The sequence below is a fragment of the Chenopodium album genome, chromosome 15, assembly GCF_948465745.1.
Source record: "Chenopodium album chromosome 15, dcCheAlbu1.1, whole genome shotgun sequence".
NCBI lineage: Eukaryota > Viridiplantae > Streptophyta > Magnoliopsida > Caryophyllales > Amaranthaceae > Chenopodium > Chenopodium album.
In genome coordinates, this window is record NC_137848.1 from 865,835 (window position 1) to 878,924 (window position 13,090).

General features: G+C 34.6%; 2 protein-coding genes across 3 annotated transcripts; both read right to left on the reverse strand.

Annotated features, from left to right (window-relative positions):
* Nucleotides 1–33: 33 nt before the first annotated feature.
* On the reverse strand, nt 34–3,669 carry LOC145581482 (mitochondrial uncoupling protein 3-like). The gene is made up of 2 exons (XM_081638492.1): nt 3,282–3,669; nt 34–894 (listed from the first exon to the last, which is right to left on the reverse strand). Exons 1-2 carry the CDS (start codon nt 3,657–3,659, stop codon nt 328–330), a joined length of 945 nt encoding a protein of 314 aa, XP_081494618.1. The 5' UTR covers nt 3,660–3,669; the 3' UTR covers nt 34–327.
* Nucleotides 3,670–4,240: 571 nt separating this feature from the next.
* Nucleotides 4,241–9,083, reverse strand: LOC145581483 (putative uridine nucleosidase 2). 2 transcript variants are annotated; one of them, XM_081638494.1, is made up of 10 exons: nt 8,836–9,083; nt 7,560–7,634; nt 7,331–7,446; nt 6,669–6,728; nt 6,396–6,581; nt 6,141–6,245; nt 5,914–6,010; nt 5,146–5,253; nt 4,914–5,049; nt 4,241–4,664 (listed from the first exon to the last, which is right to left on the reverse strand). In XM_081638494.1, the coding sequence occupies exons 2-10, from the start codon at nt 7,615–7,617 to the stop codon at nt 4,556–4,558; spliced, it is 975 nt and encodes a 324-aa protein (XP_081494620.1). In that variant the 5' UTR covers nt 7,618–7,634; nt 8,836–9,083; the 3' UTR covers nt 4,241–4,555. The 2 variants fall into 2 exon arrangements, with proteins under 2 accessions (XP_081494620.1, XP_081494619.1); XM_081638493.1 differs by having other exon boundaries at nt 8,810–9,082.
* Between the last annotated feature and the right edge of the window lie 4,007 nt (nt 9,084–13,090).

A 13,090-nucleotide genomic window follows, 5' to 3' on the forward strand; every position in this document is an offset into this window, starting at 1 on the left:
TACATGACAATTTATTTGTCAACTTATGAAAGTGTCAATCTCATATCGGTTAGTTTAGGATCTAATTAGGTTAGAACCCATCAAATCTCAATTAAGAAAAAATAAAACGCTCCAGACACTTGGGAACTCTATGCAATTAAACATGAATCAAAAGGGTCTCAACACGAAAGAATTTTTTGTATAAATGTGTTTGGCACTTAACAGGACTAAAATCAAGGAAGCAATGCCTAATTTCCTCAGTATACAGACTGTCTTCATAAAAAAAAAAAAAAATAAATAAATAAATAAAATAAAAAAATCAGAAGAATTTATTACATAAGAAACTTGTCAAAATTTATGGAAGACTAAACAACAGAAAGAAGAGAGACCTGCAATCTGCCTGAATTTCTCGTATGAGACCCAAAACATAAACTGCCAGGGACCAAGCCTCGCCCACGTGGGAAAGAACCCCTTCCATAATGCCTTTGGTCCTTCAAGCTTTACTGTCTTCACCAAACAATCACAAGAATTTCTGTACATCAGTCTACCATCCTCACTCGCTGCTTGATTCATCATTCTAGTCTTTACTACATCAGCTGGACAGCTCAAGGTTGTAGCTGCGAGGCCCGACATGATAGAAGCTATAGTATGAGCATATATATTGTCATCGGCTATCTGATTCCTAATAACAAAATGCTTTGCATGATCATAACATGCCAATTCCCCCATGTTGACCAAAAATGCTCTTTGCATGTTCGGGACAACCCCTTTCCAAAGTCCAAAGAAACCCTCTGTAGAAATGATCTTGCTAAAAGCATCAACAGGACCAGAGTATCTGGGCTGCAGACGTTGACAGATTAGACGACCATCTGCTTGCATTCTAACCTTAACTAGATCAGCTGGGCTTGCCACCACCTGCACACCTAGGGGCATGAACGATGTTGAAAGATTATGAAAGCATAAATAAGAGACAGCAACAAAGAAATTAAGCAATCAGCTCACAGGTCACAAGTTTGCATGTGTTGAATTTCATCGAAATTTAATTCTTAAATTTAATACTTGCTCATGATAAGTCTTCAGTGAGTCACCGAGTCAAGCAGCAAAAGTTATCTAGGTTTGGTCCTAAGCACTTTAAACCAAACCAAACTTCAACCAGTATTCTGATGACATCTAAAGCCCTTTAAACCCAAGAGCTGTCATGTAAACCAAACTCGCTCTGTGTAGAAGAGAAAAGCATCTCCAGCATATCTTTTTGGTATGCAATATTCAAAGTACCATAACTTTGAAAATGTGCCTGATGAACTTGTTAGTTCCCAAAGCTTATAAATATTTATGATCCAGTCAAGTCCAGAAGCAATCACATACAGTAAAAGTTTTACAAGGAAACTTCTTCTGGAAAAGCCATCATTTAGAGGCAGAAGAAATGAACAAAAGCAGCACAATAAGAGACCATATCCAAGAGTACATAGTTCGTATTTCTTAGCATTCTTTCATTAAACTATGTCTTCTAATTCAACATGTGCAGGAAAACGTGACACATGATAACAGAACTCCAAAAGTCTGCAACTTTCTGATCATCATCACGTTGAATTAATCTAGTTCATTATTCATGGCAACCACAGACTCATGATTAAGCTTTTTACAGTTATGTACGTAGTGCATGCTCTATTCATTCTTAAGTGACCACCTTAGATGAATGCTTTCATTACTTCGAGGTCAATAATTGTTATGCCAACTTAATCCAACTAAACCAAGCTGCACCCCACCCAAAATTTTCCAAATTAACTTGAGCAAGAAAACACCTACGATGTACACAAGAGGCTAAGGCAATTGTCGAGGCAAAGTGAGGCACTCATTCCAACAATTGAAGTTATATTCATTCATACAAAGAACTACTGTTATATATTTAGGATATAAAACTCACATATTTTTAATAGTTATATGTTTCAAATTTTCAACAACATCATAGAAAAAAAATGACATTTCTAATCCTATAATTAATCTTTATAAAAACCACAATAAGAAAGCTTCTCGGAAACGCCCATAAAAAACCAAATTCTTCCAATGTTGAAAGTTTTAGAAGGAAAATGCAAGCTCATTCCCTTCCTCAAACTTTTATCCCTTACCCACCCACCCCCCCCCCCCCCCCCCTCTCCTCCCTTTTTATGGTTTCGAGCCAAAGACATGATTAGATTTGCAAATCTGGTTCACCACGTTGTCCTTTCTCAAACTATCAGCACCACAATTCATGATCACGAAGAAGTTATTGAATCATTTAGCATCCTAAGATGAAACTCATGAAAGTCTCACTTGTTTGGCATGCTCCTTCCAAATCAATACAAACAGTAACTTTTATCAACCATCATGGAAGCTATAGGTAAAAACTATACTCATACCTAGGTCCCAAATAATTCATTGGTTATACACTTATACGCAGTAGCCATAGTTTAATATACATTAGAAATAATTTCTGACATAAGAGGAAGTCACTGGTGGGGATAATAGCTAGGATGAACTGAGACTCATTTGAAAGGCAATATTTAGAAGAAATGAAATACAGTGAGCAGAAGATGACTTCCATACACCTATAAAGCAGAGCAAATTAACAAATGAAATACAGGAACACTGATGAAATATTTTCATGGATCAACAGCCTACCCAAGGCCAATATTCTCCTTGAATTTGTGCTTTGCTCACGACTCCTTCAGAAAAACAAAACCCATATATTTTTAATTTGAGTGCAACACCCTCCACAATACAACTGCTATCTTAACTTCCTCATTGTGAATCGATTAACTACAGACAATTCAAAAAAGCAAAAAATGCTATCACCCAAAATCCAAACAAGTAGATAGATAACAATTACCAACCCAAATCACACAAGTTTTTCATCATTTTCTCCAATATCATTTTTTTTATTCCTCCCGTTTCCAAATTGCAATTCTATCTCATCATTCCAACACCACTCTTGAACACATTATAGAAAAATCAAACAACACCATCACATAACTATTACTCAAATCATACAAGTTGCCCAAAAATTCCACCTTTTGTTGTTGTTTTTGTTAAGTAAGCAAGCATTATATTAAAACCAAAAATTTATGTACAAAATTAGGGGGAAAATCCACTAAATCCCTTTCAAAACAAGCTCAAATTTCACCACTAAAAACACAAAATAGATCAAACATCATATAGCTTAACAAAAATTGTTAAAATCCTCTCAAACCCAGATCATTAATCAACTCAATCAATCAAGATGAGTAATTTTTTTTAAAAAAGCAAGAAAGTATAATAATTTATACCTGAGCAATAACCCCAGATAAACCTCCGACAAGGGCTTTGGAAGAGAGAGAAAGAGACCCAGAAACAGCATCAGAACGTTGATTCTGAGCAACAAGAACAGCATTTCTCAAATGTTCATAACCCACAATTCGAATAGGAGTATAGAAGAGGTGGCGAATAATAGCAGGGGATAAACCTTGGTATAAACCCAGAAAACCCTCGTTTCTTACAATGTTAATAGCCACTTTGAAGGCGTTTGTTGCGGCGGAGGAGGCGTGGAGTTGGAGTCTGGTCTTGGTTATGTCGATTGGAAAGGTGGTTGACTCGGCTACCATGGCCGAGAGGGAGGTCAAAAGGATCTTCTTGTGAGTGGGGTCTTGGCCTTGAGTCGGTTTCATGGTCGATCATATGCACGAAAACGAAAACAAAAACAAAAACAAAATTGTTGTCTACTTACGAATGTTATGAGCTATCAAGGGAAGCCTAGGTCGATCGGGTTGTCAATGCGTATGCGTATGCGTATGCGTGTGCGTGTGCGTGTTTGATGCTGATTGAGCGAGTGTTGTTTTAAAACGGGTGCATAGTGAATATTGTGCGCTCTAATGCATAAACAAAGAGTTGTTAATCTACGGTAAATGTATCAAGATTCTGTTAATAGTATATTCAGCAATTGCGATTGTATATGTCAAAATCAACTTTATACAAATTATATATATATTTTTCTAAATCATCAAATTTACACTCAAAAACTAATTATATAAACCATAGATTCAATCGTTTTGACTACCTATACTACCTCCATTTCTAATTGATCTTAACATTTACTATTTGCACACAGATTATGAATAGGGTGTTAAATGAAGTTTACTTTTTAGAGGGTGTATTGAGTATGATACATCAAACTCTAGTTTCGGGGGGAGAAAAAAATATTACATAAATGAATCCTTAGACAAAAGTGAAAGCTCCAACATTTTGCAAGTACAGAATCAGCCAATTATTAGAGATGAAAGGATGGCTAAATACATCATAGATATGTTTATCTTCTATTGCATTTGATCTATATATGATTTGATCTATATGTCCCATCTCATAGTTCTTTACGCACCAACATAAAGTAAAGGAATCATGCTATGTTTATTTATAAGTTACTAATACAAGGGGTGGGACTGGGAGTGGGAGAATGGGAAATTCTCCACAATAGTCATCCAATTGTCTTGGCACTATACATGCCGCGGGTAAATTAGACTAGAACATGTTGGAGCCACTTGATCAACAATAGCGTTAGCACCACAAATCATAAACTCATAAGACGATCCATGACCAATTTGACCACTTCTGGAGCATCAACTGTGACTGCCACCTTAACTGTAGGTTTATCGGTCCATTCAGTCACTTCTTCAAACCTATCAGATCCAGAAGCAAGTGTTAAGCATGGAAACAGAGATATGTGCAATTGAATTTACCAGAAGGAAAATGCAGTAATAATATAGAAGTCGGATATGATCACTATGATCACTAACTAGATGAAGCAGTTTGAGAGAATTTGTTGAGACAGAAAAGAAGCTACTTTTTATTCATACTATTTTTAATTTGACATATACAAGTGAAGTACTCCATAGTAATTATATATTGGGACTGCTATAATGGCTTACCTTTTCTGTTTGTTATACAGTATTGTGAGACCCCTAGTAATACCACTTGTTTGCACTCTTACGGCACCTTCTGTCCAAGTAAATAATGAAGGATCTATAGCAGCAAGCATAGTGGCAGGATCATGAAGATAAACACCTGCATAAAAGAACAATTAACAGCTACTCGAATAAAAAATAATAATAAATAAATAAATATCTCTACCAGAGGGTAAAACCAAAGTACTCGATATACCTTTAATATCGTATGCATCACAATGGTATGAATAATACACGTCTAAGATCTTGCACAGGTACTGAGCTAATTTTCCGTTTGATGCTGCCAACTTTTCTCGGTCAGCATCTGCAAGCAAGAATATGAACATGAAGTTGTTTGAGGCGTGTTAGGCACAACCAAAATTACACTAGGATCACCAAGAATCTATCAATCCATGATTGTACAGAAGTATCACATCAAAAGCAGTACCCGAAAAGGAAGCCTTTTTTAAAAAAAAATATGGAACACACTCAAATCCAAAGGAAATAATATATATTAAGTTGAAACTAAATTGAGCACAAGTGGTGATGAGGAAGGAAGAGGAGGCAACGTTTGTCGCAACAGTTAACAAGAGCTGAGCAACAATGTTTATCTAGAGCCTTGATGTATCAAATTCCAAAAAGGTCAGCAGCGTTTACAACACATTCTTCTAGTTGGACTTGAAGCATCAAACTCAAAATCAAAGTGCACAAGTATTGAAAAAGCATAAAAGCTTCAAATCAAAACCAACATCTCCTGGTGTTACAAATTAAAGACTAACGGTGTAATTAGCCAATCAGTTTTGGTGACAAAACTCATCCTGCAAAAGAATCTAGAAATTGGGAGAACGGCATATGATAAACAAAAAACTGAGGAGAATAGTTGCAACACTATTATACGTCACTTGCATATATTTATTCCTATCATGATATATTATAGAGGCAAATACTCCAAAATTGTGGAAGATTGTAGATTCTAGAATGTTACCAGTGAAAAGAACTTGGTGGGTCACATTTATTCCCACAGCAAGAATATCAGCTCCACTAGTGAAAACAATATCTGCGGAATCCGGATCACCAAATATCTGTACAAACAGTTCAAGGACATTAAGAGAATGAGAATGAATTGAAATCCCAAAGGCAGAGTGGTACAGATTAAAACAGAAGTGACTAAAAAATATTTCTTATCTAAAGCCTCGAGGAAAAATTACTTACATTAGCTTCAGCTGCAGGATTTACATTGCCATTCACGGCAAAAGCTCCACCAAGAATAACAATTTTTCCAATTTTTTTTGTAAATGCAGGATCAAGTTGGATTGCCTGTGGGCATTATTCAAGTAAGCATATATGACAGAGGAAGGGAACAAGCTAAAGCAAAATATATAGAATTAATGATAACTATTCTATTAAAGTTTGAACTGGAAACACAAACAGAAAGAAGAAAAAAGGGTCAAATACAATAAAACCTACCAAAGCAATATTTGTTAGAGGTCCCAGAGCCACTAAAGTGATTTCTCCAGGATATTTGCTAGCCTGATCAATAAGAAAAGCAGCTGCTGATTGCTCGATTGCCTTTCCATTTGGAGGAGGAAAGTTTTGGTTACCCAGACCATCGGCCCCGTGAACAAAGTCAGCTATGCGGAGCTTTGTACCATTCTTGATAAGCAACAGATTGTGTTAAATTCTTATTTCAGTGAATTTGAAAGAGGAGCTGAAATATAGTATCCATAACAGAAGGCATACAGTGATTGTAAAGTGAGATCCTTCAGCCACTGGAATATCCGTCCTCCCAGCCACCTCTAACTACACCACAAGGAAAGCAAACCAGGAGAGAAAAGACAAAAGAAATAAATTCAAATGAAAAGATATTGGGTTCATTGAAGCATCATAACAGGAAATCTAAATTTGAAGAATCAATATGTTTTAGGCTATGCATCTTTGTGTTTGGCTATTGATCTAAAAATTATGATTCATGATGATACAGAAATTCGTCAAATCAAAATCATGAATAACTCATCTAGGGAAAAAAAAAAAAAAAAACAAAGGCAAACCCGTAAACTCACACCTATACCTCATTTTGGTTGTTGAATTAGAATGATTTATGCCATAATTATTCTCAAGTTTATTTCATCCTAGTTTATTAGAGGCTTCAAGGCCAATACAATAGACATACATACAACAGGCTAGGAGGCTGGGACCTAAAGCAATCAATATCTCAAATTCTCAATTATAACCTTTAGACTAGGACCTCATTGGCTTCCTTACATAGTTACATCGTGCGTCAAAGAAGATTTGAAGCTTAATATGAGATATCAAACATACTTGATAGACACCAGCTACATATTTTTTTTTTATTGCTACTAAGAAAGTTAAAGAGGAGGTTAGTACTGAAAAATAAGAGATACCAAATGCAAGGCATTTCTTGTTGCTAGTGTGGTGTAGACATTGCCATATATAGTAGTGAGACCAATCACCTCCACCTGGGGTGATTGAAGTGCCACAAATATTGCCATAGCATCATCTGCATTTTCCCAATCAAAAAAATAAACACAATAATACTTTTGGGTAAATAAAAAATCATTAAAGAGCCATAGAAAGTCACAAAGTTCAATAAAGCAAACACGTTAGTCTTACCAATGCCAGGATCAGTATCAATTATGAGTTTTTTCTTCCCGGGCTCTCCCTCTGCCATTGTTATTAGTCTGTTTCCTGAGGAGCAATGGCAACAGTAGTTGATATCGATCCCTCATAAATAAATAGTTGGTAACCACGTAACATCCCGAAATCTACCAACAGATCATCTTAAATTATCAAAACATGACATTCAAGCAAAGATTCCTACAGAAGATCGTGTGTGTTGAATGAAAAATAAATCAGAAAATATTCTAACTTATCAACAAATAGTGCAAGCAATATTGTGTTACACCCGCATTTCCCTAAGGTAAAATGCAAAGTTATACTACAGTATCTACTACAAAGTATATCAAACTACCTTATTCAATCTTGCTACATGGTTGAATTTAACTTGTGACTTTATTTATGAAAAATCAAATGGACTTATCAGCAAGAAATATATTAGAATCTTAATTGGAATCCATCTAAAACATTAATTTATTTTTACCCAATGGAAGAATAGCCCTCACTAAAATCTTCGACCCCATAATCTATAACAGCATAACCGAGTTACTCCCTATTTCCAATTACCAACTTTAAGTCCAATCCTATAATCCTATAAATAAGAACATATACGTAGTAACCAAGATAGGAAACACATCAGTTTGTAATTCCGATTTTTATAAATACAATCAATGACAAGAAATGCACAATTCAAAACCATAACAAGATTAGATTTCAAACAATGCTTACAAACATCCCAAACCATTTTCTTAACTAGCATCAATAAATGTTATTCAAAATTCAAGCAAACGATTTACGATATAGATCCAAGCGACCCCACCAAAGCGTTTACAAATTACTCATGCTTAACCTACCAATCATTTGTTCATAAAGGCAATCCCATCAATCTTTAATCCATATTAATCAACAGATTGAACTGAATTATTATATCTGCTCATAAAATCATCATTCATATGATATTATGAGTTATGACTACTACCCACTAATTAAAAATCCTCACTTCAAGTAAAAATGAATCAAGTTTCACAATACAATAATAATTGAAAATCAGTACTTTCTCTGTTCTAAAAATTATTCTTGTTTGCAAGTAAAAAAAAAGGAAGAACCTTTTGAACGGAGGAAGTATCACATTGCCCAAATACCCACAAAAAATAATCAATAAAGTCAAAAAAAATCAAAAAACAAAATTCAATCGATCTCAAACAATAAGTAGAAAACTTGGAAAGGTGTTCAATTATTAAACAAACCAAAATGATGCTAATTTGGACAGCACCGCTAGTGGAAGGCGGTCCAAGTGCCGGTGAATCGGAGATGACAATTTTTGGGATCAACAGCCAACCAAATACCAACAAGAAGTGCGTAAGCAAAGTTATCAAACCAAACCAAACACATGCCGTTATTATAACTTACGTTTAACTTACGATTATTATATTTTTTGGGGAAATAAAAGTATTTTTTTTTTTCTGAATGAGGGAAAATAAAAGTTGATAAGCATAATCTTGATAAACAGGTACTCCGTACTGTTTTTTTTTTTTTTTTTGAATTGATACTCCGTACTGTATTATTGTTTATTACTCGTACTTTATTTTAGGTGACAAAATGGTATATGGTGGGATGAAAAGGGTGATAGGGTACTAAAACCACTACCCCCAGTTAAAGATGGTACCGAGTCGGGCCAATTCGAGGCCCAGCATGGCTTAGTACGAAAAAAGCACGGAACAGTATTGTGCGTGTGGACTGTGGGTTGGGATTACGCTGCCTTTATTTGGGAGAAATACGATATGGCATGGTACGACCGAGCCTGGCACAACAAAGCATGCTAAAATCAATGCAATTTTGCTTAGTATACAAGTTCGGCACGGCACGGCACGACAAGATGGCACGTGGGCCTAGGCCGTGCACGGGCCAACCCCGACACGGCACGAAACCCGTGGGTCAGTCGAGCCTAACTAACCCAAAAGCATGTGGGTCTGGGTCGTGCACGGGCCAACCCTATCACGGCACGAAACTCATGGGTCGAGCCTAACTAACCCAAAAACACGTGGACCTGATATGAGGCACGAGCCGGCATAGCCCAGATCCATCTTTACCATCAATAAATAATGGCTTTTTAATGGGGGACTTCTTCAAAGGGCTTCCTCGCCTTCAAAACCATTGCACCAATTTGATTGTATCAACTTTGATGTCGCTTGATGTGGGTCATGCGGCTTAACAGTGGTCTCGAGTTCGAGCTTTACCGAATGACTCTTTTTGGGAGACTCACCCATCATAAGTCAGGTTTGTGACCTAGGTCAGATCCAAATGTAGTCGAAGCAAAGCTTCGGTGAATCGACTGAGCATACTAAAAAAAAAACTTGGAGCTTGTCTTAGCCTCTAAGCCCTGCACAATAATCCTTGGATATTTGCACAAGGACAAAACTGGTAATTTTATTATGCATACTAACAATATAAGTGACCCTAACTACCGCATTAAATTACTTCAATGAAAAAATATTGGGTATAATGAACTTAATTGACATAGATTATACTCTTTTTATAACATCGACTTTACTTTATCAAATTAACTAGTTCTTTGCTCGAACAACGCTCGGATATTCACTGAATTTTTTTTATTTTTATTAGTTACTCTAAGTTTGTATTTTTTTTATATGTTTTGTATACATTTAAATATATATATTTACATTATCAACGTATCATAGATGAGACACGTTAATATAGAGTATCTCTATTGTTGTAGACCTTGTAGTTTGCTGACAAATTATGAATTTAAAATTGAGTTAGAATCCATATTTTTAGTAGGAAATGAACATTTCATTTTATAGATCAACAAATGAAGATTCAAGAGAATATAAAAGATTTTCTAATCCTAATACACTTCATATACTCCCTCCGTGTTTTAATAAGTGTTACAATTTGACCAACACATAATTTTAGGCAATTTAATTGACTTAAATAAAATAAGAGGTAAGTTGGATAGTTGGAGTATTAAAAAATTATAAAAGAAAGATAGTGGGTCAATAGTTTATTGAAAAGTATTGAATGTGAGAGGAAAGATATAATAAAAAAGTAGTAGTGGGTTTGGATGGGGACCATGAGAGGAGAGAGATATACTTCCTCCATTTTTTAATACTTGCAACACTTCCCTAAAATGGAAATGTCACAATACTTGCAACACAGTATAAATGAAAAGTTATTTTAGGGAGAAGATGTACTATTTCCCTTATTTAAAGCACATGGCCCACTAAATTACACTCCTTACAACCACTCACCTCATTTTAAAGTGTAATATCATGTGAACCCCATATTTTTTAAATACTGTGAAAAAGTGTGTGTTGCAACTATTAAAAAACGGAGAAAGTAATATTTAAATGTAACTTTTTGCCCAAAAAATGAAGTGTAACACTTATTAAAAAATACGGCCGAATTTGGTAAGTGTAACACTTATTAAAACACGGAGGGATAACTTTTTTTAGTTTGGTGATTTTCTATCTACAACAATAAATTTCAGTTGAATTGATTATGAAATTTAAAGGTTAAAAAAATCACTAATTTACTATGATGTTATTTTTAATATTTTCTTATCTATTCTATTAACTATTACTAAAATAGAAGTTTGCTAACATCATACACCTCCTCCCTGTCCTATGTGTCGCTTCCACATTAAAAAATTTCCCGCCATTTTGTTGTATGATGTCATCAATTCTTTTTTTTTTTTCAATTTTTTTTAAAAAAACTACAAGTATTGTACTGGATAAAGTATTGTATTAGATAATAGATGCATACTACGTTTGCTGGTTGCCTATAAATACGGAACGATCAAATTTCATAACATAATCTATATATATCCATTCTAAGGTTTGTTCAAAAAAAAATAAAAAAATAAAAACTATGAATATGAAACTACCATGATGAAAAGTGACCGACTTTTGGTACACAATTCCAAATTGAATTATAAGTATATAAAAAAAAAACACTAATTATCCTAGATTCTCTCCTATTTAATTGTGATGATAAGTGTAAATAAATAAAAAAAAAAACAATAATTATCCAAAGTGATTGACAATTTATGTGTGTGTGTGTGGTGTGTGTGTGTGTGGAGAGACTCATGTGAGAACACCTCTCTTATATGAGAACACTTTATATGTGAGAACACATCTATGTTCTAATATGTTAAGGTAGATGTTCTGAAATTAAACTATATCCATCATCCTCAACCTCAACATTCTATCTCCTCTCCCCAACACCACCATTGTCACCATCGCATGTCTCACAACAACACAACTTCGCCACCACTCTCTCTCCTCTTCCCACGCACATTTGTGATAAAAATGTTAATGTTGCGGTTTGAATTTTAAACCCAACCTACCATCTTCAACCTCAAACATTCTCTCTCTTCTCCCCACCAACACTATCCAATCTCTAGCTCCTCCATCACCACCACAGCATGTTATACAGCCTTTACACCGCCACCGCCACCTCCACCACCAGCACTCTTTCTCTTCTTCTCGCCATCATGGCCACCACTCTCTCTCCTCTCCCACGACAACCACCACCACTACATGCTCAAGAATTTTGTGTGTTTTGTATCAACTTCTGAACAATTACAATCGAGAATTCAAGTTGTGAAGCTTAATCAAAGGTAAACCAAGCTTAACTGACAGTTTAATATGTGAAATCAAATTTTTTTTCATCCAAATCAATCAAATTGGGCAAATTATATAGAGTTTGAAATTTCAAGGAATTTTAATTGAATTTAAGAAACAAAACAACAATTCAGCAATTTTATGTTACATTAAAAATCAAGAATAAATTGATTTTGAATCAATTCGTTGTAAAAATCGAATTTCAATTCGTCTTCAATATTAACAAATTATGTTCAAGAAAATTTAAGTATGTTCTAAAAACTATTACATATGTTTTTCAAAATATGTTGCATATGTTCTAAAAAATATTGCATATGTTCATATTTGTTTTTGAGTTCAAGGTCTTAAAATTTGAGTATCGTGTTCCAATTAAAACTATATTCAGTAAAGCTAAGTTTATTCTTCTAAGAAATATTACATATGTTAAGAATCTTTGAGTCTAGGTTCTTAATTTTTAGGCATTTTGTTCTAAAAGCTATGCTACAAAAAGTTAAGTATGATGTTCTAAAAGATGTTGCATATGTTCTAAAAAGTTCTTCTAATGTTCTAAATTTTAAAGTGTTCTCACATAAGTATAGTATTCTCACATATAAAGGTGTCCTCACCGGATCCCTCCCCTATATATGTATATGTTGCATTTTTTTTTCAACATTACCTTTTTTTTTTGAACGGTACCTTTGTTCAGTGTGTCTTATGTATTTGAAGGTATGAAAATATTTGTCTTCTACATTTCAATTTGCAATTTAGTTTTACTCATATTGATGTCAATTATTATGATTATTCGGTAGTAACTTTTCTAATCATGTAGGATATATGAAAATGTCTGCACAACAATATGAGTTCATTGAAGACATAACTCCAATGAAGGAAAATATGACAATTAAG

Coding starts and splice junctions, on each gene's coding strand:
- LOC145581482 (XM_081638492.1), bottom strand. CDS start 3,659: ATGAAACCGACTCAAGGCCAAGACCCCACTCACAAGAAGATCCTTTTG. Junction 895..3,281: donor TATCTGGGGTTATTGCTCAG/GTATAAATTATT, acceptor CTAGGTGTGCAG/GTGGTGGCAAGCCCAGCTGA.
- LOC145581483 (XM_081638494.1), bottom strand. CDS start 7,617: ATGGCAGAGGGAGAGCCCGGGAAGAAAAAACTCATAATTGATACTGAT. Junction 5,254..5,913: donor CCACCAAGTTCTTTTCACTG/GTAACATTCTAG, acceptor TCTTGCTTGCAG/ATGCTGACCGAGAAAAGTTG. Junction 5,050..5,145: donor TGATGCATACGATATTAAAG/GTATATCGAGTA, acceptor TCTTTTATGCAG/GTGTTTATCTTCATGATCCT.